Source organism: Haliotis cracherodii, unplaced genomic scaffold (genome assembly GCF_022045235.1).
Source record: "Haliotis cracherodii isolate W230 unplaced genomic scaffold, xgHalCrac1.p SCAF_17, whole genome shotgun sequence".
Lineage (NCBI taxonomy): Eukaryota > Metazoa > Mollusca > Gastropoda > Lepetellida > Haliotidae > Haliotis > Haliotis cracherodii.
Window position 1 is genome coordinate 26,751,536 of NW_027266272.1, and position 27,839 is coordinate 26,779,374.

Below are 27,839 nucleotides of genomic sequence, written 5' to 3' on the forward strand. Positions count from 1 at the left end.
AAACTTTACTACAATTATAAATCAGTCAAATTCAACAATTAAAATGACAGGTGGGGTAGCAAACACAAGCTTTCAACGCAATCAAAAAAGAGCATAAAGTCGACCAAGTTCAAGGACACATCATATTAATAGCGTGTATGACCACCCCTTGCTACAAGACAAGAAAAAACTCTCCGGCGCACAGAAAAAGTCAATTGTATTTTAAATCATAGAGGAGCTCATATAGGATTTGCAATTTTTGCACATGTTCAACTGTTTCTGTTTAGGAGGTATAAAGTCAATTTATGGTAAAAGACAGTGCTTGCTTATCTATTTCTTAATGCACAGAAACGTATTTCTATGCAAGGAGGAACATAACCACTTAACTGCTTTGAACAACACATATATTCCCTTTTTACCCAGATCATCCAGCATATTTATTGAAGAAAGTATAGGGGGTACAATATATAAGCAATTACATTTTTTCCAGCAGGCTTAAAAAACATGTATCACGAAGTACAATATAATCTCGAAAAAATAATCGACAAGGGTTAGCTGGTTAAAACATGTTTTAAGAGCCTCGATCATTTCAATTCGACAATTTCAATTTGATATACTAGCAAAGCGAATCGTACGTAAAAGAGTAATTCGATGGAATGGAATCAAGTCAAAGATTCAATGTTCAGTGTCTTGGGAGATGTTCGTAAACAGTACAGCAATACAAATTGGATCGTACATATAAGCAAGAGAACTAAAATACACTCTTGTGTCAAGAAAAGAATTACATCAGTTTGTTACTAAGCTGCAGACTCAAACACAAAATGATAAATGTTGAAGCAATAAAAGGGAGGTAATTCTGCGCCTTCTCGTCAACTGGCTACCGGGCGTAGTAATACACATCCCCGGAAGTGGGCCTTAGGCCAAACGACGCCTCGAGCTTTCCCAAAACATCCGCAAAAGTAGGCCTCTTATCGGGACTCTGCTCCCAACAAGTTTTCATCATGTTGTGATGGCTGCAAGATGAAATACACTGTATCTGCAAATGTAGATTTGCAAAGCTATCCTTTTTAACGAACAATGCATCTAACTTTATAACAAAAGGGGCGTATTCCTCATTAGGTATGGACATATCTTATTGCAAAGTTTACTGTAATAGAAATTATTCTGGAAACCAATTATATACATTTCATCATACTACAGATACTACATGAATGAATGCTGTACGACTCCTGTGCCAAATGGATTCACTCGAAACAGTTAATCCCTAATTTCCCGTCGTTTTTTCAATGAGTTCGAACTGTTATTATCGTTCCGAATGATAATTTTAATAAGCCTCAGTGTAATTACACTATACACTATAGTTATGGGCATTTGGCTGGAATTTCTTCTCAAGTTTGCTTTGTTATGATTATTCATTTCACTGTTCTTTAAAACTTAAGAAGCCATTGGTCCCTTTTCAGGAGGAAACGCAGGCGGCCATGTTGCATTTTAAAAAGGCCAAATTTCCGCAAAATCATTAAACGTCATCTTATTCACTTATTACTCAATTTCGAACGTCATTCTGTTTCCAATTATGCACAAGAATGGTCCGAGAGTTAATTCAAAATCTAAGGGGTCTATAAATGAGATTCTCAGATTCTTTGGTCCGTTTCAATACTTTTACTGATCCAGATCAATGACCAGAGTCAGGACAATGTACGAGGAACTCAGCAGTCCCTTACCCATTTCAAGCCTAGATCTACACATGTTGATAAGTAACATGTTTCAATTGTATAATTAAAAACATTATGGTATGATAAGCATAATCAAATTTGGGCATTTATATGTAACCAAAGCTGTATTTTAACTTGAATCAAACTTTCTGTGTCTGAAAATTGGTCATTGCCTCTTTCTACTGTAACTAGCCACACTAAATGTCACTGTACAAGAACATTGGGTAATGGCAACATTAAACTCCGACTGATACCCGAAGAAAACAACTCACATATCCTCGGCGAATTCCGGTCTCTGGAGCCGGAAACCATTCCTGATTTTGACAGCGAGATCTCTGCTACGGATGTCTGAGTAGGGCGCTTTGCCTGTGTAGTATGTAGATGGGCGTGTCTTAGTCATTCGAGCATCATGCAATATGTACATAGAGAATATAATATGGTACCAACATACTGATTACTGAGTATATATATATACATGTACATCACACAGTATCAGGACCTGGTGATGTATTTTGTTTTAGCGTCGAAAACTCAGTATGATATGAGCATCGCCGCGAAAACCTAGCGATGCGATCCTTTTATGTAAGTTTAAGTGACATCAAGGGAGTTACGATCGTGCTAAGAAAGAGCGGGTAAAATTCGTTGTTAAGCTTTCACGGTGACGCTCCTATTGTATTTTATGACGCTATTGACTGAATACCAAAACCGGGAAATGAAGAACGTTACTGACGTTCGTTCAGTAAACTCAACATGTATATATGTACAAATGCAACAGTTTGTCCATTCTACTGAAATCCGTCACTTTCCATGATAGAATAGGTCCCTAGCAAGAGGCGACATAATGAATTGGGGTCGTTGCTCATAATATAAACCACTGGCATATAATTTTTTTCAGGCCGCCTTCATACAGCCGAAATATTGCGGTGCCAACAAACAAATCATTACAAGAAACAAAACTTTTGAAAAGACGAGAGGGCATTTAGATTTAGAGACCTACCCATGCTGAAGATCTCCCACATAGTGATGCCAAAGGACCAGATGTCACTCTTCTCGTTGGCTACCTTCAGAGACTGAAGACACTCTGGAGCCGTCCACTTTACAGGGATTCGATCCTAAAAATGTTTTAATTTAGACAGTTAAAGTTGTGTCCTGTTATAGACGTATGGCATCCATATTTCACATTCTTATTGAAATACATATGATTTTGACACAACTAGCTTGTTAATCTGTGGAGATTTCAGGCCAGAATAGCAGAGACGGGGATCGGGTGGTCAAGCTCTCTGACTTGGCTGCTTATATCTAACCCAGACAGCGAGGGGTGTTGTTTTTGCAATCAACCACTGCTTTGTTTGGCCAATATTATTTCCAGGATGTCGTGATAAAGCTCTGTAATATTTCTTACAGTGTGTAAAAGCAAAGCCCCCCCCCCCCCCCCCCACACACACACACACACACACCGAAAGAAAAGAATTAAAAATTTAAAAAGTAAGTTAAAAACACCCACAACAACAAACACCCACCCCCACCCCCACCCCCACCCCCACCCCACCAAAAACAGAAAAAAATACAAAAAAACAGCAACAAACAAACAAACAAACAAATAAAACTAAAAACAACGAGAAAACACAAGTTAATTAAATGTTCTTGAATATTACCCCCTTGGAGTTGTCATCCTCAGTGGCGTCCTCCATGCGACAAGGTCCGAATCCACTGACCTTCACCTCATTTGTGAAGGTCAAGAGGCAATTCCGAGCAGCCAGCTTACGGTGGGCAATCTAAAATATGGCTGTTGTTATACATGAATTGTTTAAAAGGCTCAGCAGCTCTTAATAAACGACACTCGCCATGATTCGAGATCATGACGATAAAACGGATGGCGACTCTTTTGTGGACCCTCACGTGGCCATATTTTTCAATTTGAGCCGGTCTCTACGCAAACAGGCCTAGCAAAAAGTAGAGGTCAACCTGTTGTTCTACACGTAGTTGAGTATCTTCACATGTATTTATTTAAAACGTTTTCGCAGATTACATTGATCGATAGGGCCTTCTTGTAGGTTAAGGGCAGCTGCGAATGGCGAAGGAGGTACGCGCCATCTTATCGTTTCGCTTTCGGGTTGACAATTTAAAGTCAGCTACCCTTGTTAACATTGGTCAGACTCATTCGGAGGAGTGAACATGGCGCTAGGAGTGACCAGACACATCACATTTGGGCTTTAGTGCAGATTTCAACACGACTGAGCAACTTCTCGATTATATCAAGGCTCAGCTTGTGGAAGGGATTCAGGCCTTGGACGTTGAAAATGGAAACATACGATCATGATACAAATTGCAAATTTAGCAAGCTCTTCAGGAGATCAGCATGCGCCGTATATGACATACCCCTTTCTTGGCTAGGTATTCCATTCCTCTGGCAATACCCAATCCAAAGTTCTGAATCCTCTCCAAGGTGTCCACGTTGACATTGTCTCTGTGGTCTCTCAGCCATTTGTCCATTTGTCCGTTCTCGCAGTACTCTAACACCATCACAGGTCCCACTGGAAGAGAATAAAACGACCATCTAATTACAATCAAATATTTCGCTCCGATACACACCTCTCTGCATTGGTCGCAGAAAGGATGTCACGTCACGTTAACTTTCTAATTTGCCAACCAATGTCGACGGTTATAAATAAACGAAGCATTCAGGCCATCATTTCCAATTTTTCTATCTTGAAAACGAAGTTAATAGGCCTATTCCGCCCATTTTTTGCCATCTACACCAAAAGTATACTATCGCCTAGAAACAATCAGGGCGATCAGGTTGTAGTATGCTGTTGATCCCTCAGTTGGTTTTACCAGTATATATTCCACGTTACCGTGGGTACTTATGGATAGGCGTTAGTCGTTTACGTTTTCACTTACGAGCATCGTTGTTGAGAATAGCGCCCCGAAATCCCAGAACGTTGCGGTGTTCCCCGACCTGTGTTGCAGCAAAGTTGATTTTGGCCATCATCAGCAAACTGTTTTCTTCATCTGGTGTTTCTGTGATAAAAATGTGTGTGTAATGATTCATTGCTAGGAGCTTGACACAAACCTATTTCATGTCTCAAATGGTCCTGCTATGTCGTGGTACGGATTCTAAGGCTATGGTGATAGTGACCTTCACGACGGCAGCTTCCGACATGCTCACTGGCTGCACGAACAATCGATGTTATCAGTGTAACTTAACAATGCTTTGTGGGTGTACAATTGTTGCTTCTCTTCTCTGTTTTACTCTGTGCCTTTTCTTATAACAGAAAATCGAAAATTAACAGCCCGCAAACATTGACGTTTGCATTAGAGTGATGATAAAAAAGCAAATGATTTACGTTTCGCTCAGGTCTCAAATATCTACAGTTTTGGTGAAAGGCAGGCGAATGGAGTTGAAAAACAAGGATTAGATTTGGAACAGTTTGGACCCATTGTCAGTGAATCCCGGCACGACTAAGAGACGCAAATCGTGGCTTCTTGCACCACTGGGGTACCGAGGGCTAAATGAAACCTCGAGTGTCTTGTTCTCGACAACCCCATGGAAACCCCAAAATAGGGAAAAAAGAACAACAATCCAACCACACAACCACCAAAATCCTTTATTTGAACAACCACCCAGACAGTGTTTGCATGTGTCACCTTTCAACACTTTGGCGACCATCTCGCTCGATGTTTTGCCAGTCTTGTGAGACGCCCTGTAAATCCGTGCGAACCTGCCAGTGTTAATCTCCTCCATCAACGTCAGATTGTCCTTGGGGATATACCAAGGCTGCTCCGCCGTGAACGACATGCTGCCGTACACATAGATGTCGTCGTCAACCTCATACGTTTTGTTCTGAAGAGAAAATAAACATGTAGTTACAACAAATTGAGTAAGAAACAAATTTCACTTGCCGATGTTAAATAATAGCACACATAATAGTACACATAATAGTACACACAATAAATAGTACACATAATAGTACACATAATATGTACACATAATAGTACACATAATATGTACACATAATAGTACACATAATAAATAGTACACATAATAGTACACCCAATAGTACACATTCATTTTAAAGTACACATAATAAATAGTACACATAATAAATAGTACACATAATGAATGGAATATAGGTGGCATACGTGCAGTTCGTTCCCGTTTGGGTATTCAGCTGGTATATTGCTTATTTGAATGTTACATCTCGCTATCGAGGATCCATGTTCTAAGACTAGAGCCTTCTTTTACGAAGCGAGTTTAGCCTTTGTGTTGGTCTGGACCAGAGAAACCAGCGATTGACATGATAAACAACGGCCCACGTCGGAGTATAATGATACATTATCTATGATTATGGCTGCCAGACAAACAGCCGCTGTTTGGCTCTTTTATCTCATGGTTTATATACTTGTAAATGTTGCAATCACATTCCCTATTACAGTTGACCAAATCCTCTCAGGAGCCACACTTTGCTGTGCAGAGTCGTTTTACTCCTGACCATAGGTTCGAATCCCAGAATTGCCTTGACTTGTATTCTAATTTTGTCAGAAGCATATCCGTATTTTCCAGTATTTAGCAGTCACGTGAAACCACGGAGTGGTCTAGTGGTAGAGCGTCCGCCCGGAGAGAACCCCCCCCTCCCCCCCCGCGTCATACCAAAAAACGTTAAAAGATGGTACTTGTTCTTACCCTGTCTGGCGCTCGGCATTAAGGGGCTAAAACAAGGACTGGTCGGCTCGGAGTCACTATACTGTGTCCGAGTGGGGTATTCATGTTAAACTGCGGCATGGTATCTCAGTGAGCTATATAAATCGGCATCAGTCCGGACTAGTACAAGCAGCCACACACGTACACACGTCGCTATGTAAGTGCAATAATCTTGGACGCGACGTTAAACCCCATCAAGTCACCTAGCAGTAACGTCGTGATATAACGTAAGAACGAGATACTTTCAAAACAGCGTTAAACCTTACAAACTCTCCCTGTGAAACATTCGTTTGTCTAACGTCCATGCCTGTGACTGAAGAAACCTACATGATAGGACACTGTGCCCTTCCGAGGTCTCTGAAGGTTATTGTAGATTTTCTCAGTGTTGGGATTCTGACGTCCTCTGTGTCTGCTCTGACGTCGATTGATCAACGCCACCATCTTGCCCGTCCTCCACATAAACAGGCCAATGACAAGGACAGCTAGGATTATTATCACCACTGGTAAGAAAAGAAAAATGATCAAGGTTCGTACATGTTTGAGGTGTTGATATTTTGAAGCAATAATTACAGTATGCTATTATAGTTTTATAGTGCTATCATAATTGTTTTGTTGAACGCCGAAGTCAGCAATATTCCAATATCCACGGTGCATTCACCGATGCGTCATAGCTGGAAATGTCCTCCACATGTCTACCATACCAACAAGGGAAAGCTTACTTAGGCCTTGGTATTTATTCTGATCAAAAAACATTTCTGCAAGAGTCGTCAAGCTCTCTTTGAAGGAAGGTGTCTTTGGAATTTCAGTAAAAGGGATTTATTTTCGCCTCTTACCACAGGCTGCAGAGGCCCAATTCTAATCCGGGGCGGTCGGGTAGCCTAGTGGTTAAAGCGTTCGCTCGTCACGCCGAAGACCCGGGTTCGATTCCCCACATGATTACAATGAGTGAAGCCTATATCTGGTGTCCCCCGCCGTGATATTGCTGGAATACTGCTAAAACCGGCGAAAACCATGCTCACTCACTCATTCATCCCATTCTAATCCGGAATCACCACGTGATGTAGATGTTTTAGAAATAACATGATAAACAGTTTCTTAAGACAACTAACAGGATGCAGGTAAACCTCGTAAACTCGAAATCTTTTGACTCGACATATCATTTAGACTTCTTTTTTCTACTCGTCACAATATTAATATCGACACAACGGATGAACTGATATTCGATATTACTAGGGACTTAGACTTCTAATGAATGAAAAACATTACACCTACCTACAACGATACCCGCTATGGCTCCAGCACCTAAACCTGAGGTGTCCCCTGAAAAAGCTGTGAAGATAATTAGTAAAAGTAAGAAGTAATTTGAATAATTAATATGATATCCAAAATTGTGTAATTTGAAAAGCAATATATAACAACATTCGACTTACCCATTGTAAAAGAGGCATTTCTAGGTTTACTCTTGATGTCCCCATAGTCTGCTGTGACCATGACCTTGTACTTTTTGCCAGGTTCAAGGCCCTTGAGGAGTTGGAATGTAGCGTCTTTGAAAAATTCAAAGTTAAGGTCAAAGTTAATTTGTACGAAAGCCAATATATAATTTGTACATTGCAACATCAATTTGCACGTGTACTATTCCTACATGATATGTCATGTTGATACATGACGTTTCAAAACTGGCAACGTAATTGTTACTCGCAATTTGCTGCAATACTTCTATCTGCGACTTCAAGCAATATTTACTGACGTATGTTATAAGTATAAATTGTCAGAACATAGATGAACCTTTAATCAAATTGCGATTTATTATTGATGACATAATTGGTGGTTCTGAAGAAATCCAATCATATATCATCACAAGGGGACTTTATATAGAAATGCAATATGAAAGGGAGGGGGAGGTAGAATACGGATATTGTTGGAATACTTTAAATTGACATATTGATATGCCAATTACAAGACGCGTTCAAATGACTGGTGACTAGCTTTCTTTCGTTCTTACGCGTGCAAGTTTTGAACGTCTGACATGGTCAAATATACAAACATAGACAAAATGAGTGAAAGAGACGGATTTTTAGAATTTCAAATGATTTTATGTGAATATATGAAGTTTGTGACCCAAGATATCTTTGCACTGTTTTATGTACATCTCAGTTGAATATGACCTGCTTTGGTCAAAGACTTGCTGGTGTTCAAATGTCAAAAAATGCTTCGTGGAAACCTCTAAAATAAGCTTTCTTCACACATCCCTTCCACAGTTAAGTGAGTGAGTGAATTCTAACAGTATTCCAGTTATATCACAGCGTGTCAGCTTAATGTGGGAGGAAAGCCCGAGGATGCAGGTCTCAGATGTTTACCACTTCGGTGAAACCAACGAGCACGGGTATGGTGCTGACAAACCTAGAAACATAATTGGGGCGAACCGGAAGTCGAACCCACAATCATAGGTTTCTGGCATCTCTGCACAGCGAATCGCAGCGCCTTAGACGACTGCCCCCTTCCTCCCCCCCCCCCCTGCACACACACAGAGTTTAGTTTCAGAGCCGGATCCCCAAAGGAGTTCTTACCTTTGTACAGTTTGATCGTCTCTGGCTTGCCTGATTCGAGCTGGTATGTGACCGATATAAATGTGCGGCCATGGCAGCTGGGGGCGTGTGTCCACGACACATTGGCCGTCGTGTCAGTCAACTTTTCAACATTCACGTTCACTGGTCCAAAATCTGATAAACAATGAACAAATGTTGAACAAATTGTGTTGTTCTCATGTATTCAAAAGCGCAGTCGTTCTGAGTGACACTACTGGGTTATGTGACATGGTCTTGCACCAACACGAAGAAAGACGTCATCGCGACTGGTAAAGAATTATGTGAAGTGACTGTAAAATGTTTTTTTACAAAAGATGAAGGATGGCCAGGTTGTTGAGAAAATCGGATGTCAGCTTTCTAAAACTATTCGGCTCAGACTTCACTTCTTTACCATCTTGAATCGGAATTTCGAGTTTTACAGAAGGAAAACCAACATCAGAACCAAATATTCCTCGCAATTGGGTGGAGGTGACATGGAGCTCAGAAACGACAGGGTTATGAAATATCCATAACGATATACGCGCGTGGCATGAATTATTTACATTTGGACTTGAGTGTTTAAACTTCGGTTTCGAATTGCAGAAAATCAGATATGCTTGTTTGTTCACTCGGTCCGCGAATTTAGAAACCTTGACACTAATTGGCTGATCAGAAGACTCATATTCCTGTTGAGGTGAGGTCAGCTTTGCACGCAGAGAGGTATCATGTCAGAGTAATTGGTCTGACATTACTTAATTAGTAAAAAAAACTCGATTTGAAAACATTAGTAAAAAAACTCGATTTGTAAAACCATTGTAAAATGAAACACCCTAGCTATCAGTCACTGGAACGGTTTCAAGAACTTCATTTTCAATCATTCGTCAAATAAATTACTCTCTGTGAATCAGTACTAAAATCAAAACCCATCTACATTGATTGACTTACATGCTGATGTCCCATTAATATCCATGAGGTCCTTCACCTATGAACAGAAATATGACTTGAAAGTACCTTTCGTCGCCATGTTCGTGGATACTCCAACAGGAGCTGAGAATGCAAACTAAACCGATATGAGCTTGCATTATAAATCATTATATATTTGCAACTAAATGACATAGACAAAAACAAAGGTAATTGATAAAATAATAGTTAATTGTGTAATAGCAATCGATAAATGGGGGCTTGTAGATCAATATCTGTTGTGTCCTCAATGTTGGGCGATACATGCACGACACCTTGCTGGCATTCCGTTGAATAACATGTGTACGATTGCCCTTGGTATTGTCCGCCATTCCGACAAAAGAGCTACCCCAAGCTGGGTGGGTGGTGGCGGGTGCTGGGTCTCTGGCGCACACTCTCCGCCCAAGAGTGAGTGAGGGAGTGATTGAGTGAGTGAGTGAGTGAGTGAGCGAGTATGGTTTTATGCCGCTTTAGCAATATTCCAGCAATATCACGGCGGGGGACACCAGAAACGGGCTTCACACATTGTACCCATGTCAGGAATCGAACCCGGGTCTTCGGCGTGACGAGCTAACGCTTTAACCACAGCCCCTCTCCGCCCAAGAACATGTCACACATGCTCTGTTGGGGCCATGTAAAGGGTCGTAGCGTGCCAGTGCAATGGCCGTATGATTTCTAGTTGGGATCATCGGTGATGACCTAGGCTTTATGTAGTCTGGCATTGCCATCTTGCACTTCAAAGTTTCCACCGATAATTCCGACGAAAGGTACAAAGAAAGGACGAAAATATTCGTCAACATACCGCTGGCCAGTCAAATGTCCTTTCACAATAACTGAATAAGTTTGTCTATCATGTGTGATACCACTACACACCATGACACCGCCCCCATAGCGATCATAGTCAAGGTATTGTCAACCTTACACATCGCTCGCCGCTACCTACGTCGCCAAAACGTTTACTGTCATTTATGAATCGGAGGTAAAACCTTGAAACATGGTGTAAGGGTCACAAAGCCCGTCCCTGGTGTTGCCTAGCGCACCCCAATCTTTGCCACCAATGGTAAAATGTTAGGATCACACCCTTCACGGGACGGCTTGCTTACAGGCTTTTTAACGGTAGATGTTGAAATTCGCCTTCCTGTTGTATTTCTCTATTGATACCAGGAGCAGATATGAATATATTGCGTAGTGAAATTAATGTTATGAGGCGATTATGTCTAGGTTTCACCCCGAGGTCTCAGTGCAACCCCATCCGTTTGACCCTACTTGCCTCATACCGAAAACTGACACTTTTTGTTGTTTTGCTAGCATGGGGAATTGATGTCTCGTAAAGCGGCGCAAAACCATACTCCCTGACTCACTATAGTTTCTGACTGCCTCCGTGGTCTAGTGGTAGAGCGTCCGCCCGGAGAGCGGAAGGTCTGGTTTTTGATACCCGGCCGCGTCATACCAAATAACGTTCAAAGATGGCACTTGTTGTTGCAAAACTGGCGTTCATGATCAGCATTAAGGGACCAAAACAAGGACTGGTCGGCACGGAGTCAATATACTGTGTCTCAGTGGGGTATTCATGTTAAACTGCAGCATGGTATCTCAGTGGGATAACACTAATAGATCGACAGTACAAGCACCTACACACACGCGCGCGCTCACACACACACACACGTGCATGGTTGCATCACTTCTGGTTAGGTAGGACACATACCCAGTGCTGCACAACTTTGACACATAATGCCTCCAGCTCCCTTAATATGTTTTTTACTTCCGGTTTTAACACCATTACTTCCGGTTTGATAAAACACCGGCTTATGCAAGATATCTTTGAATCAGAAAGTCCCATGTCTCTGGCTACATTGATATTCACTTGACACGAATGGCTCAATTATATTTGCACTATGCAGTCCCATGTTTCTAGCCAAATTAATATTCACGTGACACGTATGGCTCATTTATATTTGCACTATGCAGTCCCATGTCTCTAGACACATTAATACTCACTTGACACGTATGGCTCAATTATATTTGCACTATGCAGTCCCATGTCTCTAGCCACATTAATACTCACTTGACACGTATGGCTCAATTATATTTGCACTGTGCAGTCCCATGTCTCTAGCCACATTAATAAGAACGTTCCATGCACCTCCCTTTTAAAACCTTCACTTCTGGCAAAGCAATTTTTTCAAGTCACTTATCTTGAGGATAACATGTCAATATGCCAAGTTGCCAAGGTATCGCATGGTTTCAAACACGAAACGGTGTATGCCACAAAGTTAAAATTGGTAAACTAAACCTACCTCTGATATAATAAGACTGGCATACACTTGTCACACATAAGTATGCAAATAATATGCATGCATGGAACTCGATTCACTTGGACCCTTGACATGAATGGACAATGCTGTAGTGAGTGAGTATGGTTTTACGCCGCTTTTAGCAATATTCCAGCAGTATCACGGCGGGGGACACCAGAAATGGGCTTCACACATTGTACCCATGTCGGGAATCGAACCCGGGTCTTCGGCGTGACGAGCGAACGCTTTAACCACTAGGCTACCCGACCGCCCCGACAATGCTGTAAAGGTGCTATACATGATATGATATCTCTGAGATGTTAAAGCGCCGCATGGTTCAGAAAAGTCAGGCGGCGGCGGTCAAATTCAGTCAAAACCTTAAAAATTTACATTTACATGGAGCTGATTAATTACATCTATCGCTACTCGAAATTTCACATATGCTTTTAACAGTTACTCACCACGTGCGCTCTGGGGGTGGATGTCTTCAGCCCCGCCCTGTTGACTACAGCCACCTCCAGCTTAACCTGAGCTGACTCGAGATCCTCCTTGGCCACCATCAGCCAGCAGTTGCTGATATACAGTTTGTACACTCGTTTGTAACACACGTTCAGGGCTTTTGGACAGTAGCAGCTAGATGGTTTGTTTAAACATGCATACATCTGAAACATCAAATTAGTTCATGAATACCACAGAGATTCATAATAAACAGTGGAACCAATCCGGTTAAGTAGAAAAGAGTGATGATAATATAAGAATAACAGAAGGACAGTTTTTACACAAACTGATATTATCAAGGGCGTAAAGGAGATAATTTAGCCGATTAAGTTTATGTACATTTCCCGCATCACATAACCTAAAGTGTTTACGTAAGATGTGTCCATTCTGCAAATTGTACACATGGTTGAGACATGGTTGATTTGTTACTTCCATAGAGATGGTTCGGTACATATACTAATGCTGTAACGGGGATTGTAGCTGAGCTTGTATCCATAGTCTATCATGTACTGCATGTCTTCATTGATACTAAAGTTCCTAATGTCTTTACGGTGATTGAGAAAGGTTTCACGACGCTTCCAGCACAACTCAATATCACATACAAAATGGGTATCAGACATTTCACAGAATAGAATTTGAGAATAGATCACTTTTATCACCAGTCTACCAAAATGCCCAAAACATCCACTTTAAGATATTGATGCCTACTTTTGTTATGATGTACTATGAAACCGAGTCCGGTCCAGATGTACAATATTCCGCACACCAAACTTCCAGCCGATTAACGTTGTAAACATGTACATGTATATACTTGTTCATTATTCCAGGATATGTTTTTCAAATCAAACCGATTTTACTAGCAATGGTACAGTCAACGAAAATATCACGGAATGTCAGTTTCTTACATGTATACTGGAACTGACCATCAATAAGAACATGGTCCTGAGTGAACGTCGCCACTTTTAGCAATTAGATGTTCAGCAATATCCAGTGATTATATCACGGCTGTACTGACTGTAGGGTGTATGCATATTTCCAGTGTTGATAAAAAATATAAGTACGTACAGAAACTGATTGCACGGTCAAGGTCTTGTTTGTCATTACGTGACCGTCATCCATCTGCGTGACCTTGACCTCGGCGTGTTCAATGCCGCTCTCAAGGTCCTGTACCGTCAACTCTAATCTGAAAAAAATGATACATAACATAACATAAATCTACCACAATAACTCTCAGAATGAAGAAACCGTTTATCTATCGAACAAACCGCCACGTTCATTTGCAACAGCACGGACGGTATTAAACTTTTTTTTTCCATATGAGTCAAATATTCAACGAATCCGATTGCACGTAAAACATGAAATACTTTGAAATGCATACCTTTACTCACAACAATGTACATGTAAATGTTTGTATATATTGTCTTTATCAGCATAAATAACTCTTCTAAATATGACCAAGTCTAAAATCATAAAAATTGCTGTTACTACATATTTACAAGCACGAACAATTATTGTTCATGAAATATTCTCAAGCCGGGTGAGGCGGTAGTGTAGCCTGATAGTTAAAGCGTACGCTTGTCATGCCGAAGTTCCGGTTTCGATTCCCCACATGGCTACAATGTGTGAAGTCCATTCATGGTGTCCTCCGCCATTATATAGGTGGAATATTGTGAAAAGCGGCGTAAGACCATACTCACTCACTCACTAACAAGTATGGTACAAATATGGCAAGTGTTCCCTTAACAGATACGCATTTGCAGTTAATAAGACATGTTTGGTAGCTGCATTAGTGCAATAAGTCTAAGGGTAAATAAATAGTGCATGTAAACATTGTCTCATCATTATGCTTACCCTGAACTGAAGGGGATGTTTGATATCTCGTTTCGAAGGAATGTCAGCTTACTGAACTGTGGCTCCGTGAAGTCATAGGTGACACTTGTCGAGTCCACTTTCTTGTTGTCCAGAATGTCCCTGGCTCTCACCCAAATCGTAACAGTGCTCCCGCTGGTAACGTTTTCTGAAACCCAACGATTAAACTTGAGATATACTTTATACTTATTTAGTTTTGGAGCTTGAATGTTCTGAAGCTGATTATGTCAGTCCAACATTAACAACGAATATTATACTGTGACAATTCTATTCACTAGTTTTAAGAAAAAACAATTCTTCCTGAAAACAGTAAGCACATTATTCCTCTAGTCAGTTTTGATGTCTTCGGAGCTATTAAATCGGTATGGTTTATTTCATTTTCATAAAGGTTTCTTTTGAATTTACAGGATGCCAAATATGAAAATAAATTAAATTTTAAAAAATTGTCAGTAGATTTCCGTTTACATGTGGAATTATGTTCTGGCAATGGATCAAGTTATGTCAAGACATTTACTCGAAATTGTGATGCTACATAACATATTTGTTATTATACTACAGAGGCTTGATATTTTACCTGAAGGTAAGTGTAAAGTAGTGTTCAATCCGGATATATCATCCCAGTTGGGAGGCGTCTGTTGTGTTCTACCTCCTGTCTTGTTGATAGCATGGGTCCACTCAAACCTCACGACACCTCTCAAATTGGGGATGGCCGCTGTGGTTCTTCTACCATAGTTATCATCATTCCCTTGGATCACTTGCTTGTAGATTGGCGGGTCTTGCACAATCTGTTTTTTGAGGGGCAGGATTCTGTTGAGATATTTACCATTTTCGTGAACATAGTTGCGAAAATGGTTTTGCCAGATGATGACAAGTGGCTTGGAGGCATCAGTCATCCACTGGAAGCCCTGGTCTTGTACAGCAGTTGATATGTACATGGCGTACTTTGGGTCAGTAGTAACAGATGACTCTTTGTCACACAGGGCAAACCGTCTCATGTATACAGAGTTATTGGCCTTGTCAACAGCTTCAAGGATGAAGGAATACATCCCTGGTTTTTCTGGAAGAAAGGGAACAGGGAAGGATATAGGAGAGGTGTGTTTCACTTCTCCATGGTTTACAGGTCCTGTCAGCTCCGACAGCGCTCCTCCAGAACTAGGTTGGAGTTTGAAGACTTCCCATTTGTATTTGTTCATTCCAGAGTTAGCATCAGTCCAGCCTCGCCAATTCAAAGTGATGTCAACCTGTGATAACAAAGAATAACACGTAAGTCGTTTCCATCAGATTCTAGGGGCATTTGCTTCACATGATAGAAGACGATGATCAAGATGATGGATGTTGTAATCTCTTTTTTTCTCTTTTCTCGTATGACTCGTATACAACTCAGTCGTGTCAGGAATCGTAATGAAAATATGTTTCAGTTGTTTGTATTAAAGAAGGAAAAATGAAAGCCAAACGTTACGTCCATTCTAATTTAACCTATGATGAAAGTTGTTTTCTTTACTGACATAATATACTCTTCAAAAAAAGAAACTTGACATAGATGTAAAACCACTTTTTGCCAAATATCTAAATTAATTACATTAAATGAGAACCAAATAAGTCAAACGGAAAGATGATGTGTCTATAATTCGCGAAAACACATGCAAAGCACATAAACGTAGCGTTTAGGGATCAATTCTAAGCTTCATCCAAACGCAACCGCCTGTAAAAAACGTGCAGCAAAGGATCCTGCACTTAGGCATGCAGACCCCCTGCTGAATGGGTATAAAAATCCACATCAATGACTGTTCATACAGTCCTCATAACGGCAGTAGAGGCGGTGACAGAATGCCAAGACTGAATGCAGCTCAACGGAACAACGCCATTGGGAGATTACAAGCTGGAGTAACTCAACAAGAAGTGGCCAGGCACTTTGGCGTATCCAGACAGACAATCTCCGCACTGTGGACCCGATACAACAACACCAACAGAGTTGACGACAGACCAAGGTCAGGAAGACCAAGGGTGACAACCCAAGTACAGATCGATACATCCGACTGGGACACCTCCGAGACCGCACTACCACAGCCACGTCTACAACCACACAGATCCCTGGGGTACGCAAAATATCAGATCAAACGGTACGCAACAGGCTGAGGGAGGCTGGACTTTTTGCACGAAGACCTGTTCGACGTCATGGATTGACCCCACGCCATCTGGCGGACCGTCTGCTTTGGTACCAACAGAGCGTTAGATGGGCACGTGCAAGATGGAGAAATGTACTGTTTACTGACTAGTCCCGTTTCCTACTCACACGTGCTGATGGGCGCCCACGTGTTTACAGACGTCGGGGTGAACGTTACGCCCCCAAATGTGTACAGCAGGTTGTCCCATTTGGCGGCGGGAGTGTCATGGTATGGGCCAGAATTCATCACGGTAGTAGGACGCCTCTCGTGCATGTGGCAGGTGCATTGACAGGTGTGCGTTACAGAGACTTGATCCTACAGCCTTACGTTCTTCCTCACGTCAACGTTCATGGCGGACAGTTCCAGCAGGACAACGCTCGACCGCATATTGCACGTGTTTGTCTGGACTTCTTACACCACAACAACACCCAGACATTACCTTGGCCAGCCCGGTCACCAGATTTGTCCCCGATTGAGCATCTGCTGGACGAGTTGGATCGACGCGTTCGCAGAAGGAATTCACCGCCCCAAACACTTCCGACGCTTCCTGATGCACTTCAGCATGAATGGCAGCACATCCAACAACGTGTTATTGACAACTTGATTGTATCTATGGGTCGTCTGTGTCAAGCGGTGATTGATACACGTAGGGGGCACAACCGATACTGACATTTTCTGTACCCCTGTGACATTAACTGTATCGTGTACGTGTGTCTGTCTAGGTGACACGATTAATATTTAGACCATTGTGTACATTGATCTTCAAACAGTGTTTCAATTATGGTTTCTGTGTCCTATTTTGAAACAATCGCATTATATCACATTTTGAAAGTCAGTGTCAAGTTTCTTTTTTGAAGAGTATATAAGATTCTCGACAGCAGGAAATGTGCGAGAGACGACAATTACTAAACAGTTTCTAGTCCACAAAGGAAGATAGTCTAAAACCTGGTAGAACTGTCTTATGTGCCAGCTGGCATCGTTTGAGCTGCACACATATAGCATATCATTTCAACGACCAAACAGTTTCACTATGTTGCTTTTAGTACTAAGGAGAACAAAGTAGACATTGACATCCAAGAAAACATTCCATCTGTGTTTCCAAAATGACATAACTAAGTAGTCAGTGTTATTTAGAATTACAGATCAGATATCTACTAGTAATTATTTTACCTTTGTAAATTCGGGATTAATTCGAAAAGCCGCGTCGAGGTGGCTGTTAATAGGCTCCACCAAGTCAATGTTAAAGGCCACAGAACTGACTGTATCTTTCCCTATGTAATTCTCAGTAGCTGTCACGCGTCCACTTCCGGTGTCGTACAATTTCCGGTAGCCACCACTGGACACCCGGAATGTAATCGTCAACCTAGATAGTAACGTTATGCGTTCAGATTGTGCAGTAGGACATGTAGGTGCTGTGGAACTCTATTAATCAGGGTGGTAGCATTCTGAGTTAAGTTGCCCTGTGAGGGATGTTCATATTTCGTAATTAATTGAACATTTTACGGAGTAATGGCACTCTGACTGCATGTAGACATTTCTAACAGTAATCGCCTGGACAGCTGTGTTTCTGGATTCGCGGGTTTTTACTGTATGAGTGAGTGAGGGTTTGGGGAGATCTGCAATAAGTACGTGATAGAGATTTGAGTAGATAAACCACTGCACTGAAACATCACAAAATCACTCGGTAGAAAGTAAATTTGAAATTTTAAAAATACCATAATTATTAAGATGTTTTGGAGAAGAAAATCTTTGAACACATGTGGGATCCTTCTAACCCTGGTATTGCCTAAACCCAGAATAGTCTAAATCATTAAAAGTTATGTTCTTCTATTTATAACAATAAGATCAAGTCCACAGTGGAGCCGTAAAGTCTATATACATGGTTTTCATGATGTGTGAATACAGTACTGTACTAATGTCACTTTGAAAATATCAATTTTCAAAACGGAAACCTAACAGGCTATATCAGTCGTTTTGGAACACTTTGTTTGGACAATTTTAAAAGTATGTTGATTCAAAATGTATTCATAAAATGATAGTCGAAAACTTTCGACCATATCCGCAAATAATATTCTTTTGATTTGTAATATAAACACAATAGCGTGTATAATACAGTACTCAAACAATCAGATGTGTTATCATACTTTAACTTACTTATCACCATCATTTAAACGGTTGGTGTACTCTGTTTTGACAGAGCATGTAATTATATCTTTAGGGTGCTGGTGATCCAGGGTTTGATCACACTGGTGTTCGGAGGAGGAGGATGTTACCACGGGTCCACCTAGGTAGGGCAGAACATAAAACAACATCTTAAATTGAGAGTAACACTGTCCATGCAACATGCAAACAAAGGAATATTAACACTAACCTTTAATTTACTACATATTTCCTATTACAAACACTTTAGACATTTTAGACATTTAGTGTAGTTGAAGATTTGTTCCATTTTTGACGGAGTGGGACATAGAACGCCAACGCAAACTTACGGAGTTAAATTGTAGTTAAATAATTAACGAAGAGTATTCCTTTTCATCTGATACCATAATTATCCATAGTTTTTCATTCCTACACTTTCAGCAAGTAAGTGTAGTCTTTGGATGGAGTTATTAGGGACACGAGTTTACAACGTTATATCATATAACATAGATCTGATAGTCAGCAAATCTCCAACTGAACTAAAGATCTTTACTTTGTGCATAGCACTGGTGTTTTTATACAAGAAGTGCGACTTGAAGTTTCATGGAAGTGGACATCCATGTGATTGCTCACTTAATGTAACATAGGCTCTGGAAATTCCAAGACGTGATCCCCTGATGTAAGAAGGGGGTGCTGGAAGATCTCTACATTCGGACATCGCACTTGCAGTCACAGTAAGGTTATTCAGCTTGTCCAGGTTTGTCCAGATGGTGGCGTGTTCTGGCTTCCCTGAACTGTCTGCTATGACGCCATAGATTTCCTCCTGTCCCTTGTGGTAGGAAAAGCTGGCCTGCAGCTGTGTCACCTTAGGTGCCTGTACAGTTTTCACTACATAGAAACATACAAATTGAAATTACACATCAGTGTGATCAAATAGTGGTAACTCATGCATTGTGTCAACATGCCTCAATGGAATAAACAAAAGCATTTCGAGAAGTACACACCCGATCCTAAGAGGAAACATAGTCAACATGAAATTCAGTATCATTTGTCACTGGTCATGAATACCAGATAATTCTTTTGGAAATGTTTATGGTGAAGACTTATCGAGAAATTCATCGATATTATGTACACACAATCCTTATGACTCATCTTCACTTACACTCATTGCAAAATGATCCACTGAAGTCGTCCATGCAGTTGCAGACAACGGTGGCGCCGTTACCTGTGCATTGCCCCGGAAAACATGGACGTTCGTGGTTACAGTCCTCTGAAATAAATACACAACATTACAAGGTAACCTCTGTTGGATCTTAGGCTTGAATAGCTGTGAAGTTACAATATGCTTGTCGGCCGGTCAGGCTCGACAACATGGTTATTTGTATGTCACACTACTCCAACGGCATTTGACGTTGTTGATAATTGAGTTAATGCCTTTCCTTGTCTAGACTCACTTATTTATGTGCCGAACTTACGAGACAATTAAAGAAGGAAATAGAAAATCAATTTAACCAATACTATTACTAAATTCCACTTACATATATATCTAATAACATATAGAAACATGTCAATCTTTTGGAAGATGTGGTGTAACAAAAATATTGTTCAAGAGGGTTGATAAAGCCAACTAACAACAAGATGTTATCTTAAGATATGTGTTGTCTTCAGTTTTGGTCTGCCAATCGCATTCTCATCAATATGATAGATTTACGTAGTAGATGAGGGTTCCTGTAAACTGTGAGGTAATCAGCTAAAATGGGGTTTAACGTGAAAGATTATTGTACTTCTATAGCGACGGGCATGTGTTTGCGTGCGGATACGTGTGTATGTGCTTGTCTGTGTATGGCCGCTTGCAATAGTTCGGACTAATGCCGGTTTTATAGTGCATCCCACTGAGATACCATGTTTAACTCAGACACAGTATACTGAATAGTAACCGGTCAGTTTTTGTTTATTCCCTTAATGCCGAGTGCCAGGCAGGGTAACGGCAAGTACAATCATTTAAATAATGTTTGTATGACCAGGCCGAGGATCAAACCACCGGCCTTACACTCTCCAGGCAGACGCTCTATACACTAGATCACGGGACGTCTCTTTTAAACGAGTTACACAATGAGTCTTTAAAAATAACCAAAGTAAATTTAGGGTCAGTTGAATGCAGAGGAATGTAACGGGACCAGTTTTAAGATCAGAGTGACATACCTCTATATCTGACATACATAAACGTCTGATAAGAAGACGAGTGTTCTTGCACAGGGACAGGGGTCGATGTCTACTTTTGGCCATTCAGTCAGGATCATAGCACCAAAAGTATTTCACATCAGTCAATATCATGTACATGGCCCCTTCCCTTAGCCCCAGCCTCGTGATTCTTGAAGAGGTCTAAATTCGTTTCAGAATCAAGATGAAGGCACTGTATGATAATTAATAATATTAGTCTCTACTTAATAATGTTCACATGGTCTTAAAATACACAGGTCTTTCGTGTTGATATCAACATACATTTGCACGAAAGAGTACTCAGTTATATGAAGTCAATCTGTAAATAATCGAGCCTGACAACACAGTCCGTTTGACCCGCCTTCGACAAGCAAAAGTTGCTGGGGACCTGTAAGTTTACCCGGAATCACAATGGGTCGTTACCAAAGAGTATGGAGGTGCTTTGTTCAAAACGAACCCTTTCTTTATGTCATATTCAGTGGCACGTTATTAGGACAAGGGGTGCGTTCAGTCATTACGGGTATGTTACTGAAGGGTAATTATGTAATATTGTACTGGTAATTGTGTACACCTGGTACTTGTAATTATGTGCACCGTTACGGGTAATTTTCTACATCTTGTACTGGTAATATATTGTGTGCACCTGGTACAGGTAATTGTGCATGCGGTTACCGGTAATTGTGTGCACCTGGTAATGGTAACTGTGTACAAAGGGTACAGGTAATTGTGTACTCCGTTACGGGTAATTCTGTACAATTTGTACTGGTAAATCTGTAGATATCTTGTACTGATAATTGTGTACACTTGTACTGGTAATTGATAGATAGCATATATTTGAAAACGCAAAGTTACTAGTTTTTCAGCGACCCGCCGAATTACAGTACGTCCCATACATGAAAACTGACAGCTATGCTTCCCGTAAATGTGTGTGTGCATGCGTGCGTGCGCATGCGTGCGTGCGCATGCGTGCGTGTGTGCGTGCGCGTGCGTGCGTGCGCGTGTTAGACTGGACTTATGCCGGTTTTATAGTACTAGCCCTCTGAGATACCAACATACTGACTCAGAGCCGACCACTCCTTGTTTTATCTCGTTAATGGTGACCGCGAGGCTAGATAAAACCAAGCACCATCTTTTTAACGTATTTTGGTGTGACGCGGCCGGGGATCAAACCTACGAGCTTCCGCTCTCCAGGCCGGAGCTCTGGCAACTAAACAACGGAGGTGTAGTCCTTTAAACGAGTTTCACATTGAGTCAATAGTCTCTAAAGAAAATATAGGGTTCGTTGAATGCAGAGGAATGTCACATGACTAGATTTCTAATAAGCCTGACATATCGCTATTTCTGACATATATAAATATTACTCATAAGTAGACCCACGCTCTTGCACAGGGGCAGGGGTCGAAGTCTACTTTGTATTATCAATTCAGGATTATACCACCAATAGTGTATCTCAACAGTCAATTTGCATGTCCCCTTTCTTTGACCCAGCGACGTAATTCGTTTCAGATGCCTGATCAAGGCATTGTATGATAATTAATGAAACTAGTCTCTATTAAATCATGTCCAAATGGTCTACAAATCCGGAGATCTTTCTGTCCAGATCCGATATATGCTAGATAATGCTATATGTGATTTTCGTCTCGAAAGATTTGGCCCTTGCATTGTTTTCACAGATATTTTTTTTATTGTTTTAGGGTTGGTTTATTTTTGTTCTTTAACATCGTACTCTGGCAACTGAATATTCCCATAAATGATGACAGAATGTACCCCCTGTAAATGATAGCAAAATATTCTGTAACTAGTAACAAAATATCCCGTTAATGTCAACAAAATTACGCGGAAAATATAACAGAATATGTCGTAAATGAGGCCAGAATGCCTCGTAAATGATAACAAAATATTCTGATTGGCATGCGCAGATAACAGAATCTGGTATTGGTGGTGGGAAAAGATTACTAAAATTAGTTCCTGGTGAAGGTCGAGAGTCCATGCAGACAGGATGAACTATCCATTACTTCACATCTTATGACACAAACCCTACACCAACCGACTGTAACAAAATGTGTTGTGATCTCTTATATCGATCTTCCAACTTTACACATGGAACCTACCTCCAGTACATGTGTCGCCAGTATATCCCGCCCTACAGGTACACCTGCCGGGGGAGGTGCAGGTACCGCCATTAGCACACGGGGGGTAGCATTGAGCTGTAAAACATGTAAAATGTATCAACACATGAGATGAATTGATGACTGGCAAGGACGGAATAGTACATGTCCAGATTTGTAAATGCAAGTAAATCGACATCGAAAAAGTCAAACATTTTGTGTTATGTTTGTGAATTTGTTGTTCAACGCCACACTCGCCGCCTGTAAATAATCGAATCTGGACCAGACAGTCCAGTGATTGATATAGAATCAACAAACCACAATGTCAGTGACCGGTTTGTCTCTTCAATGCTATCACTTACAGGCCACTGTGACAGAGCTGGAATTTTGCTGAGTCCGGCGTTATAAAACTTAACCAAACAAAGTATCGATAATTTAGCTGATTGCGATTATATTAATTAATATAAACCATGAACAAAACATAAATACACATATATCTTAATATATGTATGCCTTAATACCTTACTCCACCTTCCCCGGGAACACAAATAGAGTTGTAGGGAATAACAAGGATTTTGTTAAAGATCGGTTTGTAGTGGCTATATAATCGCCTACATAAATGATGGGACTATTGGCTGACGATAGTCACGTATGAACTTGTGGATTCACTGTAGAGTAGATGTGAACAGTATCAATCACAGTTACGGAACCTCACCAATATTACAGTCCTGATCGCCGTTGTGACTCCAACCAGGACAACACTTATGCGCCGTGGTTGTAATTGGTGTTTGGATAACTTCATGATCACAGCAACTGTAACAAATAAGACCAGATTGGTATAAATTTGTATAAAACTACTTTGTATCTTCTCTTACAAGCAACGTACGAGAACATCCACTGTTTATCCGTTCAAGACCTCATATTTCAACAGGAACCTCACCAATATCCCTCTTTAAAATGGTGGCGCGGAAATAATCCCTTCTGCACCAGACAATCCTTTGATTGATATTATGAGCCACGTTTGAGCCACGTGTTCGGGGAAGGATGACACGTCATCAACCAAGTCACCGTTCTTGACCACCCGATCCATTCAGTACATGCATAATACAAGTTGTGGGTGACCAATAGTAACCCGGATTTCCAAGTGGGGTCATCTGACGAGCACTGGAGGTTACCTGCCCTACGTCAGAGGTTTTCTTCCAAAAATCCATGCCAGGGATACATTGTAGATCAGGTGTATTGTTTCATCATAGGACCCGCGGGGATTCCTAGTAAGAATAGAGGTCCCCAGGAACCCTTGCTTGTCGTGACTGAAAGAACAGGTGGTCAGGCTCAGTGACTTGGTTGTTTGCAAGTCATCGTATCCCAATTGCATTTGTCAGTGCACATTTTGTCAGTCACCGGATTATCTAATCCAGACTGACGTCACGTGACTGGGCCTTGGTAAGTCCGGCATTAAATAGAAAAAAAACATATGGTATTACTGTTCTAATAGCCATGCAAAATGTATGTTATGCAACGTGTGGCTGTCAATATTTAATGATGTTAAGTAAAGTTTAGGAAACGACTTACTGCCACCAACAATGGTACGTGCAGATTGTTGTGCTCACGTAGTACACCGCCTGGTGTGGACACACGTGTCTGAAAGTAACGAATTATTGCTTAGAATCAAAAGATACCGCTGTATCAAATTTCTTAAATTTTGTGTCTAAATTCAAAGGGAAACGTATGTCACTCCCCCTAGTTTGAATATAAATAAACTTATATTCAATTAACAAAATAACAATGTTAAGAACGTATACAGGTCCATCTGCAGCCAAAGTAATTACCTGTTCAATCTAAACATATTAAAAGCACATATCGATATATACTTTGATATGATTACACTAACATTTGTTAAAGAGTAATTATAATACCTAACAGATGGATGCTCGTTAAGGAAGATACTCGGTGGATGTACAAACTAAATAAGGCTACATGACAAACAAATATATGCAATAACGGAGACAATAAATACAGCATACATCACCAATTTTGTTTTTAAATTTATCAGCGTTATGTATATCATACATCACCCGAAAGTAATAGATATCTTATAGAAATGTATCAAGTTAAAGTTAGATAAGTTAAAATGTGGGGAAAACAATGGAAAATGAATTGATAATAAGCTGTTCAAACATTCAGTCCAGGTAGGTTGCAACGCGACCACCTGCCTGCGATATGAAGCTGCTTTTAAGCAACTGCATTACAACTTATGCTCATATACTGTATAACACTGATTATGAAACCTATCTTGTGCTTGATGAATGGAATGACGACTCGTTATTAATTAACATTTCAAACAGAGTGTGATAGAAAGTCATGCTTCATTAGAAGGACAAAGATTGAATAGAGGTTTGACATAAAGATTGAATAGAGGTTTGACCTAAAGATTGAATAGAGGATTGACATAAAGATTGAAAAGAGGATTGACATAAAGATTGAACAGAGGATTGACAAAGATTAAATAGAGGATTGACATAAAGATTGAAAAGAGGATTGACATAAAGATTGAATAGGGATTGACATAAAGATTGAAAAGAGGATTGACATAAAGATTGGACAGAGGATTGGCAAAGATTGAAAAGAGGATTGACATGATGATTGAAAAGAGGTTTTGTACAATAACTGTTAACTTTTAACAAATGGTTACGATGTCCGTACTAGTTTGAAAATTTATATAAATGTGCAATGATATATATATATATATTCATCCTTCGAACAAACTTGCGCAAAATCATATAAAACAAAATCAAAGAACTTACCCGGTCCATTGCAAAGAATAAGGAACAAAAACAGATAATAGCAAAACTGCATATAATTTTGCATCCATCCTTGTGACCCAAGAGAATGGGTAGGTTGGCCGTGTTATATAGTGCTGAACAAGGAAGTAAGAAAGCAGTTGATATCTGCAGAACGTCAGGGTCATGTCTGATAACACTTAGACGTTGTGCCCCCGACTATTTGCTTAAGACGGCAAGATAAGCTACCTTTTCAGTCATGACAAAGGTCAATCCGTACTACCTATTTCAATAATGACAAACGTTAGTGCTACAATTCTTTTTAATGTCAAATGTTGGTGCTGTTTTTCTAAGTGATGGCAAATGTTAGTCCCCTTTTTTCAGTAATGTGTAATCTAAGTGTTGTCTTTTTCAGCAATGGCAAATGTTAGTGTTACCTTATTCAGCAGTCGCTAAAGTGTTATGTTTTCTTACATATCTTGCTAAACATGTACATCCGCAGAAGGATACTTTTAAATTGTTCAGTTTTTGGATTCCACCAGCGAAAGACAAAATGAGAATGTTTTAACCGCACTATGTTTTGTTGATGAGAAGAATGAAAAGGTACACCTACAAATAACAACAAGAATATTTAACATTGAGCTCTCTAATCAGAACTAGTTTCACCAGTCTGAGCGATGGAAATATTTGTACAACCTATTTTGATTTCTGTGCACACTCTAAACTATGAGTCAGGCTAGGCCTTTGTCGCTAAGCAGAGAGAGTTCCCGGGGTGTTTGGGGATTTTGCCTTCAAGAGTGATTGATAAGAGCGAAATGAGGCATAAGCGGTTTGGAAGAGAATATGTATATATTGGTGACTATCGAATTCTTCATTGTATGCCCAACCCCACTTGTCTAACTTTCAAGTAATCTGAAGTTATTTTCGAGTATGTAGGTCAACAAACAATATTCATATTCGTTTTTTCAGTCGAGCAGGTAAGCGAGCTTGATTTTACGCCTAGTTCAACAATAATTTAATGACGTGATCATGGGCTTAGACGTTTTGTGAAACCAACGAGCATGGGTCTCTGTGTTATAGAGCAATGATATTAACATGTGATGTACATACAATATGAGGGGGCGGTCGGGTAGCCTAGTGGTTAAAGCGTTCGCTCGTCACGCCGAAGACCCGGGTCCATGTGATGACCCAACTCACATATCGCAACAGAACATGCCAAATTTACAATAAACGAGACACAGAACTGTTTTCCAGTGTTAACTGCAATAGAGTCCATGAAAAGGTGCATGATATCAGAAATAATATATGTAAAGACATTCAGGTGTGCAAGTTGAAAAGGATACATTGGGTAATTACGCACAATGTTATTGCTGAAATGTTGCAATAGCAGCACAAAACCCGACTCACTAACTCATCCTCTGTGATTGTACCTTTATGTGATTACTAGGGTGTCAGACCCGGAAGCTATATGACTTCAAAACATCAGTACCTGAACGCACACATTTTGGGGGGACCAGGAAGAATAACTTTTAAGTAAACAAACCTAAAGATTAGGGATAATAAATCACGCTTTAATAAAAGAACGGCACATGCATTTGCAAGTCGTCAGTTTACGTACATAGTAAACACTAGTTTGTTTGTCCATGCATGCGTGGATGTATGAACTCACTAGGAAACTTTGAAATCTGTCAGTACAAGGAAACAGAATTCATGAAATGAGTCAACCTTTAAAGTGCGTTCCTACCCCCACCCTTTGAAGTATACAGATCATGTCGACGTATTAAAAAAGTTATAACTCAATTAATTGCTGGCATTTATTTATATAAATACAACAATATACTGACTGAGT

General features: G+C 40.4%; 1 protein-coding gene across 1 annotated transcript; it reads right to left on the bottom strand.

Moving 5' to 3' along the window:
* Positions 1–793: 793 nt before the first annotated feature.
* On the bottom strand, positions 794–26,082 carry LOC139465023 (angiopoietin-1 receptor-like). Its single transcript, XM_071246695.1, has 24 exons — positions 26,015–26,082; positions 24,783–24,851; positions 23,926–24,023; positions 23,214–23,309; positions 20,045–20,152; positions 19,516–19,770; positions 18,898–19,027; positions 17,914–18,106; positions 15,153–15,819; positions 14,561–14,726; positions 13,775–13,892; positions 12,673–12,873; positions 9,903–9,939; positions 8,961–9,113; positions 7,824–7,937; positions 7,666–7,722; positions 6,721–6,893; positions 5,340–5,535; positions 4,593–4,712; positions 4,071–4,225; positions 3,347–3,466; positions 2,689–2,803; positions 1,964–2,057; positions 794–992 (listed from the first exon to the last, which is right to left on the bottom strand). The coding sequence occupies exons 1-24, from the start codon at positions 26,080–26,082 to the stop codon at positions 857–859; spliced, it is 3,639 nt and encodes a 1,212-aa protein (XP_071102796.1). The 3' UTR covers positions 794–856.
* Positions 26,083–27,839: the final 1,757 nt, after the last annotated feature.